This window comes from Eublepharis macularius, chromosome 5 (genome assembly GCF_028583425.1).
Source record: "Eublepharis macularius isolate TG4126 chromosome 5, MPM_Emac_v1.0, whole genome shotgun sequence".
NCBI classification, from domain to species: domain Eukaryota; kingdom Metazoa; phylum Chordata; class Lepidosauria; order Squamata; family Eublepharidae; genus Eublepharis; species Eublepharis macularius.
In genome coordinates, this window is record NC_072794.1 from 102,930,141 (window position 1) to 102,948,722 (window position 18,582).

General features: G+C 45.0%; 2 protein-coding genes across 6 annotated transcripts in view; one reads left to right on the top strand and one right to left on the bottom strand.

The window, feature by feature from the left end:
- The window catches only part of AMPD2 (adenosine monophosphate deaminase 2), a 47,402-nt gene extending 38,510 nt beyond the window's left edge, over positions 1–8,892 (bottom strand). For 2 of the 3 annotated variants that reach the window (XM_054979327.1, XM_054979325.1), the window contains exon 1: positions 6,424–6,528. In XM_054979327.1, the coding sequence (XP_054835302.1) occupies positions 6,424–6,502 (79 nt within the window). In that variant the 5' untranslated portion in view covers positions 6,503–6,528. Of the gene's footprint in view, positions 1–6,423; positions 6,529–8,562 lie in introns of those variants that run through there. The other variant, XM_054979326.1, reaches the window with a different exon arrangement.
- The window catches only part of GNAT2 (G protein subunit alpha transducin 2), a 49,443-nt gene continuing 38,599 nt past the window's right edge, over positions 7,739–18,582 (top strand). For 2 of the 3 annotated variants that reach the window (XM_054979330.1, XM_054979331.1), the window contains exon 1: positions 7,791–8,634. In XM_054979330.1, coding sequence (XP_054835305.1) covers positions 8,487–8,634 — 148 coding nt within the window. In that variant the 5' untranslated portion in view covers positions 7,791–8,486. The other variant, XM_054979332.1, reaches the window with a different exon arrangement.

The window sequence follows — 18,582 nt, forward strand, 5'->3', positions numbered from 1 at the left end:
CACTGCAAAAGACTACAACTCTATTGCCTTAACAAAAGCAACTTCCTGAGCTGTTCCATTATACAATACTTCTAATCCCTTTGTAAAAGCACCCTCTTGAACAATTCTGTCTTGTACATTCTGTGAAATAACAAGATTGGAGGAGAGGGGCTTCCTGACCTCCTCAACCAGGCTGTCTGACAAGGTGAGAGCCACAACAGAGAATGCATGTGAATGGGCAGTTGCCAATCTTGCTCTTTTGTAAGATGGTGCCTAAGGTGGTACCTTCAGAAGACTCAACTCAGATGAATGAAGCTGTTGAAGCATAGCATAGTGGAAGAGGCAATCCTGCAATACAAGTGTCCAAGATCACTAAGAGCTTCCAATACCTTGAATTGAACCCATAACATTGATAACCAATGGAGCAATTGCAGAATGAGTGTGACATGCATGTTCACCCAGCACTCAACTGTAACTGAGCTGCGGCATTCTGTATCAACTGAAGTATCCAAGATAATTTTAAGAGCAGACCTTTCAGAATGTTCCACAATAGCCTAGTCTCGATAGGGGGCCATCTTCTGGGCTAAAAGAAGCAAGAAGAGTGCATTTTTGCAAGTGCATACATTAACTTGTTTTTCCAGCAGTAGTGCCGGATCAGGTATCACACTATGCTCTGGACTCCATCAAAAATGGAAGCACGTTCTTCAAGATCTCGGTGTTCCCAACCAACATTACCTTCAACTTGTCAAGATTCAGCGTGTTCACCTGTAGCTATTTAACCACAGCAGCAAAGCACTAGAGTACCTCTAGAGCCCCAACAGGCAACTCACATAGAGAAATGTAAATTTGGGTGTCATCAGCATATTGATGATAGCATACTCCAAAACCTCAAATAATTTCCTCTAAGGCCTTTTACACAGGGACTAAATAGCATGCAGGATAAGACTAAGCCTTGTGGAACCCCACAGACCAAGTCCCTCACAGAAGACAACTGGTCTCCAACAGCAACCCTCTGAGACCTGCCCATAAGGAATGGCTTAAACCAGTCTAAAGCATATCCCTTAATCCCTGTTTATACCTCCAAACATCTCTATAAGGCGGCAGGGTTCCACAGTATGAAATGATGCTGATAAATCCAGAAGTGCAACAGACTACAGCAGCTGCCACATTTTCCAAACAGCTATCTTTTCCTTTAAATAGCTCCTCATATATTTTTTTTTACACAGATGGCAGTTCACCAATATGATGTCTGCCCATCATGCAAGATCTGGCCCAAAAGTAGGATTCTACACCGGGATCTGTGATCAGACATCACTGCAGGAAAGGAATAGCATCTGAGTTGAGAGGGAGTCCAGTGCCTCACCATCTCCCAAACAGCAGTGTCGCCCTACCTGTCCAACCTTGATATTGATGAGGGCCAAATGAGCACGCACCACAACGGGCTACTTCATTTAACAACAACAAAAAATGTGCCAGTGAATGCTGTAAGGTGTCATGAAGAACAGAAAGTGAATTCAGCAAAAATGGAATTAGATTATTTTTAGAAACTCTACTACATTGCTGGCAGGATCCTGTAACAGATAAAAATCTGTATCATACCACCTGAATGAATTATGCAAAGAGGTAGGTTTACCTAAATGAATAGGACTGGCAAAATTCAATCTGATGATCAATGTGAGATGATGAAGTTGTTTCATTTCTTACCGAGAGTGCTGGGTGTGTGTTGTTGCTATATGCCAAGGGAAATTCCTCTTTCAAGCAGCTATTCAGTATCTGGCTTATACTACATGCTATCATGTACCTCAGAGGATTGTTTTCTCCAGTCTGTTGGGAAGCTGAATTACTCCCACAATAATAATAATAATGATGATGAGCCATCAAGTCACAACCAACTCATGGTGAACCCAGGATGATGGGGTTTTCAAGGTAAGAGATGAGCAGAAGTGGTTTGCCATTGCTTTCCTCTACATAACAACCCGTTTTCCTTGGTAGATGGTTTTCCATCCAGGTACTAACCAAGGCCAACGCTGCTTAGCTTCCAAATCTTGACAAGCTTGGGCTAGTCATGTTGCTACTCCCACAAAATAAGCATTTATTTAAATATAACTCAACACAGAAATTAGAAATTAAAAAGAAAACAAACCAATTGAACTAATAGTAGCAGCTCTACAAGTTATCCTGCAAGGATACAACTATATTTTAAAAGGGAGGAGAAAAAACATGAAAATCCACTCACAAAACATTAAAATGTGAATTAATATGACTATACAAACCAGAGACCCTTGAGCTAAATCCTAGAGGAAATGTGGTTTGATTTGTAAAGTCAATACCTAAACGGCCTAGGCATTCTCTCTCGTACTGCAGTCATACAAATAGCATAATTTTAAAACTGTCTTTAAAATATCCCTCCATGTGTCAAAAAACCCCAGTGTTTAAATACCTCTTTTCTCCACTACCTAACATTCCCTGACTGCTGCACCACCATCCCTAATCGTAGGAACCTTTTGCTTGGAACTCCAAAACCTTCATCAGTCTCTGCTCCTGCCCTTCACAATGCCTAACCACCCCGCCCCCTTTTACCCAATGGTATCTCTACTGATTCAACTGTTAGGGTCTCAACTAATTTCCTGCCCCTACTGGTTGCATCTTTCCCAGCTGCCACTTCACACAGCTGCAGAGTCCCACCTCCGGTGCTTCAGGGCTTTTCTCCCACAGCTAGAGGTTATTATCTGGATGTGTCTGTAGATAATGAAGCACCCCCTGGCTCCTACACTGCTGAAATATCTGCATTTGAGAAACAAGGTATAGGTCACACAGTATGATCATTCTGTTTTTAACGATTTCTTCCAATGGGGGCCATGCAGTAAATAAGATCATACCTTTAGTAATTTCCCAAATCAATATTATTATTATTTTTTAAAAATTGCATTGACAGAAGATATTGTGGCTACCCCCCTCCTAAATTACCAACATGAACCTTACAACTACTAAACGTATCTTCAACCACCATTTCAAACCCAAACTTTGCTGGTTAAGAGATCTCTCTACTTTTCTAATATGAAATTATTAGAAATGAAATTGTTTTAAATGTTTGTTTTGTTATGGTTTTTCCTAGATTAAAAAAAAAGACCATGGCTTAACTCCTTGTTTTACTTATTTAAAAAGTAATAACAAATCCCCTGTACTTGCACAGTGCTCCAGTTTCTCACAGCCCTGAGCGACAAAGGTGGGTCATTTAACAAAGGAGAGGAAAGCTGACTCGTGGTTACAGAGGAAGACTCAGAAGAGCTGGATGCCATCTTTTGCCCAGCTGTGTGTGCTCCTGAACGAATCAAGGGCAGAACAATTGCCTAAGATGCTCCAAAATGCACCAGCTCCAGTCAAGTGAGCGTGATTTACTTACAGTGATGAGCAGATAAAGAATCTGAGCGCTAGAACAATCACAGCAGCTGCAGATTCTGCTCTACAGACTGTTATATAATCAAATAACTGCAGCTACTGTGAACAAAAAGCATCTCCAAATTTGACTCCAAATTCAGTGAGGAAACCGAAACTGTGCAATCAGAGTGCAAGTAAATGCACATTTTTCCTCAGGGTGCATATAAGATGTTTCCAAGGTGTAGAGTTTTTAGCAATTACTGGGAGAACTGAACAAATGGGGACCCTGGGTTGTAGGGTCATAAAATAATAAGCACAGAGGGGAACCAAAGCTGCTCAAGGCTACTAAAAGCTGCTACCCCTTTTATCTTTTTCACTCTTTCCACTACAGATTTCTCTAACCTTTATGAAACTTCAGAAAACATTTTTTTCCCAGTTACCAGCAAGCCCAATTGTGGTTCTCTTATCAAACTGAGGCCTCGCACAGCAATCCTGCACACAAGATATTCAGCTTTTGCATTACTTCTGCCTCGCAGAGGGAATATATCAGAGCTGTAACAGTATTTTACTATACAGAAGGTAAAAATTAGGAAGAAACTGAAATCCTGCCTGGGATTTTGCTTCAAAATTGGCCACTGCCTTGTAAAAAGGCCTACTCTGACATCCCAGTCGGCCCAGCATGACTCTCATTAGGCTCTTCACTGTGTTTTGCCTCCCACTGCAGTGTGATATTAACTGATGTCATTCTCTCAATACCTGCAGTCTATGAGCATGTTCTGCAGAGCAGATACAGGCATGTTATTTTTCAGAGTAGTGATTTACAACGTCTGGGGTTAAAAATGTGAGAATTCTTCTCCACACCTCAAAACCAAGGAACTGCCCTTTATTAGCTCACATGCAGAAGATTACTGTCAAAATCTGTTTAGCAGACAGGTGGGGTAACATGCTGAAGAACTTATAGTTCGCCTTTCTCAAGGTGGAATTTTTTATTATTGCATAGAATGATATGATACAATTTTGGACTCTGGTGTACAGGTGGAGAGGGGCTTATATTTTCGAAGTGTTTCCCTACTAAAAGCCCTCTTCCCTGCATGCAGTAAACCATTACATTAGCAAGTAGGACACACTGAAGCTTTCTCTCTAATCTTCTTGTTTAACAGAATGTTTAAGAAGCAAGACGACATTCAACAGCCCAGGGATCAGTTATTGTCCATTACAGCGATGGAAAGGGGAAAGAGACAGAAAAAAGAGCCCAAAGCCATTCCCTCCCTTACAGGTACCTCTCCCCATCGATGCAAACCTCATGGTGAGAAACAGGTGGGGCAAGAATAGATTCAGAAGAGCAATCAAAAGCAACTGCCCAACTATTACGTTAATCACCACAGGCCACCAGCCTGAATGCAACTTGGGACAAATGAAACTGGGATACTGGGAAAGCACATTTTGGTAACAATGTGGATAAAACACTACCGTGTAGCACTGCAATACTGAAATCCCAATTCAGTGTTCCCATTTCTAGACTCAATGAAACACTGCTTATGTTCCCCAGGCAATCTGTTAGACTAAAGGGGGGAGGGAAGGTGGATAACGTGCAGAAATTAACACACTTTAAATCAGGCCATTCAGTCCACATACAGGGCATTTATCATTAGCATGATGTCCAGTCTCAAAAATACATACCTCCCACATCCATTAACAAGTTATCAACCAGCCTACATAGCACAGACAAGTACAGTATGTGCATACATTAGATTTGTTTTTATATTCCAATTACTTCGGTATCTCAGCACCAAATGAAGAACAGGAGCTTGTAAGGATGGGAGAAAGATGGAGCAGCAGTCTGCTTCAGCAAACACCATATGCCCACTATGTGACTGCAGTTCCTGTATCACTACACACTGCGGACATACCCATAAATGAAGATTATTTTTGAAGTGTGTAAAGCCTTTCATGCTTTCCACAAAAGACACACACTACATGAGGCAAAATATTCAACAACTAAGACCAGCAGACTCCCTGCCTTTTAACTATCTTACACAACCAGTATAGAGCTAAAGAGGTTGGACAGGGTAAGACAAAATAAATACATAAATAAGAGGCTGTGCTTAATTTCTTGAAAGAATTACTCCATGAACAGAAACTACCTGTGATTGCTCCTCAGGACAGAAACATCCTTAACACATATTCAGCAGGCAATACTGCTTTAGTGTTTCAAAGCGAAGACCTGGAATCCAAAAGAGATTTCTGAACTGACTGTTGGTGTCTCGGACTTACAGTAAGCCCAGTTTTTTTAAAAAATTCAGGAAAGCAGATTTAGGTTTTTCCTTTCCAGATAATGACTAAGTTGCACATGGAATGTATGGCGGTTGCCAACTTGCCCTGCAGGATCTAAGTGCCTTTGCTTCTGCTTCAGCATCTGGCTGGGAGAGGGAGGAGCCACGTGTCTTCGCACCAGCTAGCATGCCAGGTGTGGGATGAGATGCAATTAGGCAACCCCCTCCATCAATCCTCCCAATGCCTCCAGTGCTGCGTGCACAACGCCCCCTCCCCAGTGCTAACTCAATCACCTGCACTAACAGCACCTTTAAACCCAGCATCCTAAAAACCTTTCGCTGAAGGCTAAAACAGCAGAGTCTCCGGTGTTCAGGAAAAAGGCAGCCATACCAATAGTAACAACAAAGTAAAGCCTCGATATCATCAAGTCAGCACCTCTCCCAAATCCAAAGCATTTGGATCCCCATGTCCCTACTCTACCGGTCAAACTAGGTTTCCAAGCTCTGCAGGCAGACAAACGCCGAAGCTCCTTTGATGTACTTCAAAATAAAGCAGTTTTTCTTCTACTTCCCTTGCGGCCCCCGAAGGACTCTTACAATAACGAACCAGCGGACCAACAAAAGAGCAAACACCTTCTCAAAAGCGTAGGAAACGCCAACAGCGCGCGGTAGAGACGGGGAGTCCACGGAGCACGGGGGTTTCCGTACCCTCCACTTCCCTCGCCCTGGCTCCAGCATCCAAGGGGGGGGGGCACTGGCAAGGCTGCTTCCCGCCTGACCCCGCTACGCTCACCTCCTGGGGTGGGAGCCTGCAGACTGGCCCTCTTCCTCAGCGGGGAGCCACCCTTGGGAGGCGCGATGCTGGACGACATCTTGTTCCCTCGCGATGCGCTGCTGAAGACTCACAACCGGCGCGGCGGCGATCAGACTCCAGAAAAAGGCGGAGCCGGAGGTGGGCCCTCGCGGCTGATTGATGGAAAGCGCCGCCGCCGCCGCCGCCGCCCGCCCCCGGGACGGGCGAAAGTTCCCCGCAGCAGACCGCGGGTGCCTCCTAAAGCCGAGCTCCGCTTGGGCGCCCCGATCGCTAAGCGGCTGTTCTTGCAGGAGACGCCAGGACTGCGCTTCTGAGCGGGAGGGGGAGCGTCACCGTAACCAGCGCAGTTTACTCCCCATAAAAAAGCATAAGAGAAAGCTGCACAGGTCGGCGAGCCACCCTTAGCGATCTAGCGATCTCAGCGTCCCTCATGTTCGACGTGAATGCGACCTCCTTGTTCCAGAAAACCCGAATGCGCGCAGGGTAGGCGGAATCACACGCCTTGCATGAAATAACATTGCTCCCTCCCACTCCTTGGAAAAAATGGAAAATTCCAGGCTGCTGTCAGCTCTGGACAGCAATTGAATCCGCACGCAAGCAGATCGTGACTACGCCTCTCTCCCCACAGGGCAAGAAACTTGAGCCGATCTGTAGTTTTTGGGTAGTAGCATGAAACCACCTATGGGGTTCTTTCAACTGAGCTGTGGCCATTGAATAATGCACTTTCAATGCACTTTAGCAATCCTTTGGAAGTGGATTTTTTGTTCCACACATGGGAAAGCAGTTCCCAAATGTTCACGAAAGAGTACTGAAAGTGGATTATCCAAAGTGTGTGGAAGCAGCCATAGTCTGTCTTTAGAAGAAAAAGGACTGCATTACTTTTCATTCAATTACACCGAATATATCTGGCGGGTAAGGGGGTCCGCTAGTAAGAGCCGTGGGAAACAACGGGTTCTTCCTCGATCAGGCCGTAAAGATTCCCGGAGGGGGGTGAGAGCTTCTCTGATAGCCCCCCCCCTTTCATCTCTACCGGAAGTTCCGCATTTCCAAAGCAGAGCGCATCACACCCGAAGGAGTCGCTCTTTGTTTATGGGGCTCTCTGAGCCAGGCAGGCTGACCCTCCGCCCCCTTCCGTGCTTTAGAGCAACCTGATTGCAAACTAATATGCCAGCTTGTGAAAGAATAGGCGGCTCCTACGCAGGCCTGGTGGCTCGGCAGCTGCTTCCGAGATGCTGCGCAGGGCCGAGGCGGCGGGGAGGCGGAGCCTGCGATCAGGGCGTGGTACCCGCGGCGCGTCGCTTGGAATCAAATCCTGGCAACTTGAATATGGGTCAGGTTCTGTCTTTTCCTCACTTGCGGAAAAGTTTGCGCCGCGGCAATTGCGCAACCGTTTGGCTTGAAGATTCGTGACCACAGCTGCTTTAGCAGGGAGCGGAGGGTGGAATTTACCTTTAGGGGAAGTTTGGATTTCGGGAAGAAAGGCTAACCTCGGCCTCTCCCAACCCTGCAGGCCAGCGGAGAAGGGAGCTTGGCTGTATCGGGGAAATGGCGCCGGCCGTGGACTGAAGGGCCGCTGTAGCAAGTTGCGGACAGTCCCTGGTTAATTATTGTTATCTGCAAGTAGCGATCACGGGCAGCAAACTGCCCGACGCCGGTGTATCTGCGCTGCAAAATCATATCCCCTTAATGTCAGTCATCCTGACTGGCTTCAAACGAAATTTTTGGTTGCTGTGCTAAAGTTCGAAGATCTCGACCCAGGGCAGAGAAAGAGGAACGGAGCGGAGAAGCCTCGGCTCGCTGCATCCGCTTTGCACACATCTCTTCCTGCCAGCCCACCGCCTCTCCCCCAGCCCTTTCTCTGCAATGGAGACCCGAACAAGGGCGGTTGCGTGCGACACTGCCAAGGGGACCGGGGCCCTTTACCGGGCTCTTCTCGCCAGTGCAACCAGCTGCCCCTCTCCTGTGCCTTTAAAGTTCGTAGGGGTGCATTTCTAGCGCGAGAGAAGAAACAAGCAAAATCAAGAGGAAAGGGGCAACTGTAGATGGAGAGGAATCAAAAGTGGGATGGGGAACGAGCCCCGAGTGCCTTTGTCTCAAACGGTGAACGCCGCTTCCTACCTGACGCCATGCCGACCCGGGAAGGGGCTCCGCTTCTGCCGAGCGAGCGAAACGTTCTAACCGGCTGTCCAGGTGTGCTGCGCTACGCGAGAAAGCGCCACATTGGCATGGGCGGGGGGCGGTATGCGAACACTTCCCGCTCCCGGGTCCCAGCCTAGGTCCGCGTTTGGTGTCTGCCGTTCGGAGCGGAATGCAGGGCCCCCGATCACTGCAAGGCAATTGCAGTGCTGGGCGCTTAGATGGAAGGGAAAAGTTATGACTGAAGTGACTCCTTTCGTGGGTGCTCCATCCCCCGGGCTTGCCTTCCGCCAGGCAAGGTTGGGCGTTCAAAAGCCTCCCTACGGTGAGCACTATTGAACAAGCACTTTCAATTTAGAGGCGGAACATCATTCTGCTCAGAGAACGGCGCCCCCTCGCTGCAGTGTTATCCGCTAGGAATTTAGCAATCGGAACTGGGCCACCCGCACTGTAAACACAAGAAGGAGCTTTTAGAAGCCTGGCGATATTTCCCCTACAACAAAGGCACAAGCCAGTTGTTCAACAACAAAAAAGTGGATTTGGTGATGTGATGTGTTTTCATTTTGTTGGGCCTCCTTATTTCCTGCTCCTTTAACATTCGAATTTAATCCAAAATAAAGCATCACCACTAGCAGGGATTAAAATCTTCATTGCCCAGTAATCATGGAGTGGAAGCATGGAAAATCCAGACTGCATGTTCATACTTGGGTGTCAGAAGTAAATCCAATGAATTGAGGAAAAATAATCTTTGCAAAGTGATACTGAGTGTGATGCAGATACCATGGGCCTGATACACAAACCATTTTTTGGTATTAAAATATAAGAAATGAACATCTAATTTGGTATTGAAAATAATTTGCAATATTCATAAAATACAGGTATGTTTCTGCCGAAGTAAGGACAGTTTCCTTTTCTCATAATGATAGTTTTAATGCTCTGCTTGTACCTTCTTTTTCACATCCTATTAAACCCTGGCCTCTAGTCTTGCTCATGCATTCTTAAAGAATGGGAATTGCTCTAGACCGCTGCCAATAAGCTATACATACAACAATAGGGTAAATAACATCTTGGTAGTAGCAAATGGTTGTGCCAGAGATCTATCTCCTCCTTTGAAGTCTAAATTGCTTCTAAGTAAAGATACAGTACAAAGATCTAGTTGGCATGACTTGCTGGATTGTACTGAAATCTTAAGAGGAGGACTTGTATTAACAGGTCATTTTTCCTTTCTCTACCTCTGGTACCAAATGTCCGCTGGCTGCCTTCCTATTTCACCTGCTGATGTACTAACTTACCCATATTTCCCAGTCTCTGTCTTGACATGTATAATAATACAGATTTCTCAGGGATATTTTCTCTATCTCCTTTGACCTGTGCTCAAACTACAAGGGGCACAGGCGAGCCCAGCCCTTTTCCTACTATTTTAGTAGGCTTTGTGGGGGGGATAATTTGGTCCCATTGCTTTGATTCCTCCCTAGATCTCTGCACTATGCCACTTTGGCTATGTGCCTGGCTGAGAAGGGCATCTGGTCTCCAGCTCTGCATTGCTTTGTTGATTGACTTTATCCAGGTCCATCCATGTTATCACCCTAGAAAAGATCCTGCTTTAGCCAGCTTGTTGCTCACCTGCTTCTCTTGCTCAATGCACTTGGTTTGGCCAGATACTCCTGCCTGTCCATTACAGTCTCTTGCCTCACCTCTAATGTCCCAGCTGCCTCTGAAGCTGCTACATATACTGTCTGATGGAAATTTCCAGTGAAGTGGAAAGTGCCTTGCTAACTTCCCTTCTCTCTGGGGAAATGTCAAGAACCGAAGGAGCCCTGACTAGCCCCAAGCAGAGCAGTTCATTTTCTTGAACTCTAGTAGAGGAATGAGTAGAAGGTAGGAATACAACTCAAAATGCTGGTAGGATTCCACACAGAGAGGGATTGGATTCTGCCCATTTGGAAGAACCTCTGAATGTTGAGGTTTAGCTGTGCTTGTTAATTGGTGAAGACCCAGAATGGAGAATGGAAGCAATGAACAAAATCCTGAAAAGCCCTTTATGGAATTAAGAGATTGGTGGTGGCAGGAGGCTGTACCCTGGTTCATAACAAGCTGAGGCTCCTCTGAATATTATTTTGTGACAATTTGGAGCGGAAACAGACAGGTACAGGGATTTCATTGGCCAAGAAGAGTTTGATTAATGAAAAGAATAATTCGTTGTACACCACTGCTGTCGATATGCCATCTACCCAGTAGCTTAGCAGATACCACTTTCCTGGGACAGTCTCTCTTACGTAAGCCCAGCAATGTGGTGTATTTAAACTTCTGTACCCACATCACACAGACAGAGTGAAAACAAAGGACAAGAGGCCTTTCACCAAAGGTAGATACTTCCCTTCTTTTTAAAATAATGAAATTATTCTGCATCAATAATTTGTATAGCATCCAAGAGGGAAGAATCTGGAGAGGTTGCATATAATGACCAGTGGGAGGGATTAAAATTGAGGGATGTCATTAAAGTCCCTATACGTTTTTTCCATGATATGATCTCTGCCTTTGATTCTGTTTTCCCATGTAACTTTACATTTTAAATCATCACATTAAATTAACATCAGATATTCGATCAAAGGTTTCTCAGTTCTCTGCATCTGTAATTAGGGGAACTTGAATTCAGTAAACATGGTGGAACACTCTGTCGGAGGATACTAGAGCCCGCCAAGACCTCGTGTCCTTTCAGCGGGCCTGCAAGACAGAGATGTTCCACCAGGCATTTGGTTGAGGCCAGTATTCAGATCCACTGATTGGCCTCCCTGCCTGTCTCCTATTATTGGGGGGCTATATGAATAATCTGCTCCATGTAGGAATGGTGGCAAATCGCGCACCACCTCACGCCTCTACCCCTCTCTTCCCGTTATGGTTGACAGGGAAGGGTGAAGTGAATCTCGCCCTGGGATATTAGGAACATGGTACAGAGTTTGTTTTTATGCCCCTAAATCTCGCTTTTATCATCATACTGTTTTATCAATGCGTTTTTATCTGTATGTAGTGATTCACCTGAGCCCGTTCACGGGGAGGGCGGACTATAAATCTAATTAATAATAATAATAGTAATAATATTTCAAGAACCCATTTTTATTTTTAAAAAATATTAAGCGTTGGCAGGGGGTTAGATGATGTAACTTAATTGCGTGTTTTTTTAATTTCTAGCAAAAAGAAAAAGCCATAGCCAAAATAAATACTGGACAGTCTTCAGTAGCATACCAAGCTGTGCTGCTTGCCTCAGTTAGTGCGAAAGGGCATCTTTGGCCCTATGGCTTATCCGTTCTGAAAGTCCTGTGAGCAGGGGTCATTTCGTAGAAAAAGAGCTGGAGGAACTCATTAGCATAACTCATTAGCATATGCCACGCCTCTTGCCATTGCCGGAAGTGTGTCATTAGTATAACTGATTTGCATATGCCACACCCCCTGACATCACCTATTCTGGCTGTTTTGGACCCAATCCTGGTCATTCAGGGACGAAATTGGGCCTGAAATGGCAAAAGGGGGCTGAAAAGGGGCCCAAAATGGTCAGGATCAGGCCACTGATGAGTGGGAGAGTGATCCACCACCCATCAGAGGCCTGATCCAGGCCGAAATGGGCACAAAATGGCTGAGAGTCAGGTGGGCGGGGCCACCTAACGTGACATCTTTGGGGAACTGCCGGAACTGCGTTCCTGTGCATTCCCCCTCGAAATGAGCCCTGCCTGTGAGGCAGAAGAGCTGTTTTTATTGCAGCTGATTTTTTAAATCAATTGATCTTTATGATTGCTGCTATTGCTGGTTACTTTATACCATGAGTTAATAATTCTCTCTGTTAATTTTTGTATTCTTTGTTGGTATTAATTATGATTGTAAGCCATCTTGTGGTTTCTTTAAAGGCAGAAAAGGGGGTGGTATAAACACTTGGGAGTTTGACTTGGAATCTTGTGTCCATGTAGTTTTTCAGTGTGATTTAAATAAAATGTACTCATCAGTTTTGGATTATATATGAATGAAATGCAATATTTTGAATGAAATATTTAAATGAAATAGTCTTCTGTACAAAAGGGCATGGGTATGATAAATTATAACCAGTATATAAATGTGTTGTCGAATGTATAAATGAATAATATATATATAAATGAATAATAATACTGGTCTTTGTAAAGTAGTTTCTTGACAGGAAAAAAAAATCTTTCACATTTGGCCATCCTCTTTTCATCAAAAATAATGAATTCAAACCCATTAATGTTTCTTAGTACAGCGGGTAGGTCAGCTGCTGTAGCATATTGGTTGGGCTGCAAATTGATGCTCTTTTGGTTTGAATCCCACTACTACCATGAGCTTAGTAAATGGCCTTGGGGTAAGCCACTCCACTCAGCTCCAACTTCCCAGCTGTATTTTGGGGATAACAACAACAAGGTCTTTGTTCACTGTTCTGAGTGGGGCATTAATGAGTCTAGAAGTATGTATGCAAGTGCAGTTGTTATTCCCTGGGTTCTATTAAGGTTGGTCACTAGGAGGGGCTAGAGGGCATTTCCTAGAGGACCTATTATGCTGTTTGGTTAAGATGAAGACACTACAGCACCTACATTTACTACTAATCATCCTAGGCATTTGAAGAGCATACAGGCTGTGGTGGCAGGCTGATAGGATTGTCTCCTTTCTATTATACCCTGCACCTGTACTTTCAAGAGAAGTCTGACACAGAAGTTGAGATGATTTTTTTCCCTTTTTCCCCTCCATACCTAGAAATGCTTCCCATGATCAGATTGTGACCCTTTCCGCACCAGTTAATTTCGCCACTTCATCCCCCAAACTGCATCAATTTATTTGCAATCCTCTGCACCATGTTTTGTGTCATTAGTAGTGGGTCTGGTTTTTTTGCAGCTTTCCCCTGGGTTTTCTGGAAACACTTTTCCCCCGACTTTTTTTTAAAGCTGTTTTTCAGTCGGCACTTCCCTTACGCATAATCTTTATGCCAGCTTTTAGTGTTCAGCTCTCTTCTTCTGCCGTTCTCCTGCCCCCTGCCAGCCCACTTCTTTGTGATTAGCCACCCTCATCTGTCCAGCCACTTCCTCTTCCCACCGTTCAGTCCCTCCCTTCTCCCACTCCCCCTCCTCCTTTTTCTTTTTCTTCTAAATCCAGTGTTGGATCGATGCACTGATGGTTTACAAGTGTGCAGGAGGGGCAGGATTTCTCATAGCTTTCATTGTTTTAATTGCTTTCATTTTTCAGTGTTTGTAGGGGTTGGATATTGTATAGGGAAAATAACAGAGCTTGAATCAACCAATCAAATAAAGAAAGGGGGGGCTGAGAGGAAGAAATTCCGGGAATAGTGACCCCTTCAGTGTTCTGGTGATGCATAGATTTAGCTTACGAAAAAGTGAAAAAAAAATCTAAAGGGCTAGCACTGCAAGAGCAACAGCGCTCTTCAATTCTGATTTGAGTATGGAGCAGAATAAATAAAGTCACACCACCAGTACATGCAAGAGGTACAGAGGGAACACGGCCAAGCTGATTGCACTGGTTTCGGCTTCATTTCATAAAAATGAAGAATAAGTCTGGAGTGCAGAAGGGGCTTGTTACTCTTGGCTGTTATCCACAGTTGAAGAGCAGCTCTAATTTAAAGGCTGCATAGATCAATGAGCTATTCTAGACCTGTAGAACTCAAAACTGAAATCCCTTCTGGATCCTTCAGAGGAAGTGTCCTAGAAATCATTCTCCATGTTGCTCACTTCCAGGAACACACTGATATTGGGAGTGGGATTATTAACCGGGAAATGTGCTAAATCGAATCATGGAAATTGGATTGAACCCTGATTCTATAAGATGTTGCTACATAAGGTGGAACTCACTTAGGTTGCTCTATAAGAAGTCCATCAGATTGGAGTTGGTGTTACCTTCTGTTGCTAGGAGGTTATTGCGATGTAAGGACGGCAAATGTAGGGAAGGCAACCGGGATAGGGCCAGGGATCCCAGTCCTCTAGGGACGGGGAAGATATGGTGGTGGGACTCAGTCAATGTGGAGAAGGATACGGAGAGGCTCAGTGCCCTTCTAACCTATGTCCTATCTCAAGACACGCAGGTGTTGGAGCTAGGAAGTTAAATCCCCCTCCGACACTGGTGTTGTGCAATGCCAGGTCCATAAACAATAAGACTAGCACTCTGCATGATACTTTTGCAGTAGCTAATATGGACCTGGTATGTGTGACCGAGACCTGGGTGAGGGAGGGCAAGACAGTTGCCTTGGGTGAGCTGACCCCCTCCCCCCGGGATACTCGGTCCATCATCAGTCTCGGTCAGGGGGGAGGAGTAGCAATCCTTATCCGAGAGGGTTTCTCCTTCAGACCGCTTCCCATCCTGGAGATCTCTGGCATTGATTGTGTGGGACTGGTGTGGAGCGCTGAGGAAAGTGTGGCTGTCTGTCTGGTGTACCAACCACCCAGCGCACCAGCAGGCACCCTGCCGTGCCTACTGGAGATGGTGGCGGGGTGGGCCTTGGAGTACCCCAGGCTAATAGTACTGGGGGACTCCAATGTCCATGCTGATGATGCCACCTCTGTATAGGCTGCGGACCTGGTGTCGGCCATGGCAACACTAGGACTTTCCCAATTTGTATCAGCCCCCACACATAAAGCAGGCCACACACTAGATCTGATCTTTGGGATGGGATTGAATGTGGTTCTGGATAAAGTAGAGTCAGTGCTATGGTCAGACCATGTGGTTCTGGAGGCTTGGTTGGATATGCCACCCCCCACCCAAGGGCGGCAAACAAATTTATGCTAGCCTGCGGAGACTTACGGATCCAATTGGTTTCCAGAATGCTCTGCGGGAACCAATGCTCCATGGCGGTTCGTTGGATGAGCTGGTGGAAGACTGGCAAGGCCGGCTCTCCAATGTCATCAATCAAATCGCTCCCCATTGTCCTCTTATTTCCCGTAATCGCCGAGTCCTTTGGTATACAGAGGAGCTGTGGCGACAAAAACGGGAACTACGAGGGAACAAGAACATCTTATAGGTTGCTTAAGAAATCCTATGAGATAGTAGTGAAGACTGCGAAGAAGGAATTCTACACAGCTTCCATTGCATCAGCTAGCTCACGCCCGGCTAAATTGTTTAATGTAGTATGCTCATTGGTCTCCCCTTTCAGGTGGAGACCACCAAAATTTGAATTTGGTTATAAGCTGTGAATTTTTTGCGAGCTTTTTTGCTGATAAAATCCTATCTCTCTGCCACGATTTACCAGCCACAGTTGATACAGTAGGTGAACTAGAGGCCCCTTGGCTGTCTTTGGTGGTAATATTTAATCACTTCAGCCCTCTTTCTGGGGAAGAGGTGGACAGGATTCTGCAGGGAGTGAGGCCTACCACGTGCCTCCTGGACCCGTGTCCGTCATGGCTGCTGAAAGCCAGTGTTGATGGATTATGGGATCCCTTGGAGGCCATTATCAACCTGTCCCTGAGCTCTGGGGTTTTCCCCAGAGCACTAAAGGAGGCAATGGTGAGGCTCCTTTTAAATAAACCATCGTTAGATCTGGCACTGCCGCATTCTGCACCAGCTGTAACCACCGAATCAGATTCATGGGAAGCCCTGTGTAGAGTGTGTTTCAGTAGTCTAACCTAGAGGTGACTTTCTCTTTCTCCTTCCTCTTTCCCTTAAGTGGCTCTGGTTTTATGCCTTTCAGAGCAGCCTAGCTTCACAGGAATTTAGCAGGTGAAGCTTTACCTGTCAAGGATATGTAATAGAACAAATGTCATCAGTTAACTTCCTGCCTGTCAAACTACTGTTAAACAAATATGTCTGTTCCTTTTTGCTCTAGAAATGGTGGTGATTACACCCCTGGTGTCAAGTTGGGGACATGATCCGAACAGAATAATCACACTACTGACAACACAAACTCAGATCTGCCAATTGCAGAGCAAATACAGTTCCCTGATACAGTCCTATCTCAAGAAGTTTTCAACCCAGGATTTTGCTGCCATCAGCCTAAAGCCACACTAAAGGTTTGGGAAGATTAAATCAGAGTTGCAGTTGGATCACTTCACCCCTATCCACTCTTTCTGGATTGTTGCGGAGTGGTAATGTAGCAGTTGTTGGCAGTGGAAAGTTCCACCAAGTCACAGACAAATTATGGCAACCTCATCAGGTTTTCAAGGAAAAAAGGTTCAGAGGTGATTTGCCATTGCCTGCATCTGTGTAGCAACCCTGGACTTCCTTGATAATCTCTCATCCAAGTACTGACCAGGACCAGTGCAGCTTAGCAGCCAAGATCAGGCCAGCCTGGACCATGTACCTTAGAGCAATGTAGCAGTTAGGCAAGACTTTTAAGAACTGGGGCAAAAAAATGAGTTCCAAGGCAAAAGGAGAGTAATTAATCAAAGGCTATTTACTAGGCATTAAAGCACAACAGATGCACAAATACATATGCAATTTGTGTGTGTGTGTTATGTGCTGTCAAGCCACTTCTGACTTATGGTGACTATGACAGAGGCCCCACTCCCCCACTGTGAGGCAGATTTTCCCTCCAAAACAGTCAAGATTGCTTGCTGGGACTGAGCAGCCTCTGGTAGCGTATCTCAGGGTATAATCTAAAGTTCCTTTTGTCCCACACTTTAAAATCTATATGTTTTTGGTTTATATCCCAGCCCAAATATTTGGTAGGGGAGAAGCAGGAGCCCACATCTTCTTTAAATGAAATGAGACTAGAGGCTGAGTAAAGTTCAAAAGGAAAAAACAGGTTTATTAAACAGGCAGGGCTGGTATATAGGTAGGCAGGGAAAATAAAGCTGAGGTAAATTTTGATTGTAGAGCAGAATACTTCACAAACTTTAGTCACAATATTCTTAAAGCTTAGTTTCAGTTTCAGTAGTTACAGATCTTAAAAGTGAGAGGTTGATAGTTTCAGACTTACGTTACATTAACAAGGTTTCTTCATAGATTTCGCTGTAAGCTTATGTGTTCTGACTTCAATACATCACTCTTTCCCCTTTACACTAGATCCAGGGTCTTCCTCCGAGCCCCTTTTTAAGGTAATGGGCAGGAATTATTCTTCTCCAAAAGACATAAACCTGATCACTTGGCTGAAGAGGAGTCTCCTTTCACTTCCTCTGTCAATAACACACACACACCACCCGCTCAGTTCTATCTTGTTTGTGTAAATTAGTGCTGGCTTTCACATTTAAATACTTTAACTAAAAGTTTTCTTTAAACCTAAGTCCCAGTTAGGGCAAACATTTCCTTTTTCCTGACACACAGGGTTACTACTCTGACCCTCCTTGTCAGACTCCAAACTTCAACTCCTCTAAACAATTCTGTCAGCACCAATTGTTACTTTCTCACTGGCCAATCACAGAGAGGGGGGAGCAGCCTTTCAACCATTCTTTATTCAGGCAGTTTTTTAAAACTTTACCTTGCACTCTCTGAATCCTGCACTTAGTAAACCTGTCATTTAAAAGCCCATTCTGTCACAGCGACCCTATGAATAAATAGCCTCCCAAACTTCCTATCATAGACATACTTGCTTGGGTCTTGCAAACTGAGGGCCAGGGCTTCTTTTATTGCATCGCATATACAATTACTAGGCTGCAATCATATGAATATTTACTTGGGTATAGCCCAATTGAACTCAGTCTTATATACTTCCATGCCAGCTTGCATAGAGTCAATGTGTATACTACAGTAGTTTTATTGTGCTATGCTAGCAGACCATAGCTAGTTATTCATGCCATACCACAGACTGAGTAAACTGGACACTTCCTTAAGAGTGACTTTTAAAGGACATGAATGCAATGTAATGTGAGACTGATACCTCACAGCACTGGGATTTCTAGTCAAGGGTCACATTTGGGATAGTCACATTTCTTAAAGAGAGGCAGCTTAAATAAGTAAATATCAGCCACCCACATTGCCAAATCCCCTTTCTTCTTGGTTCAACACATGCAAATGAAGCCTCTACTCTGTGGGAGCCTGGCTCTAGTGATTACTAATTCAAAAGGTAGA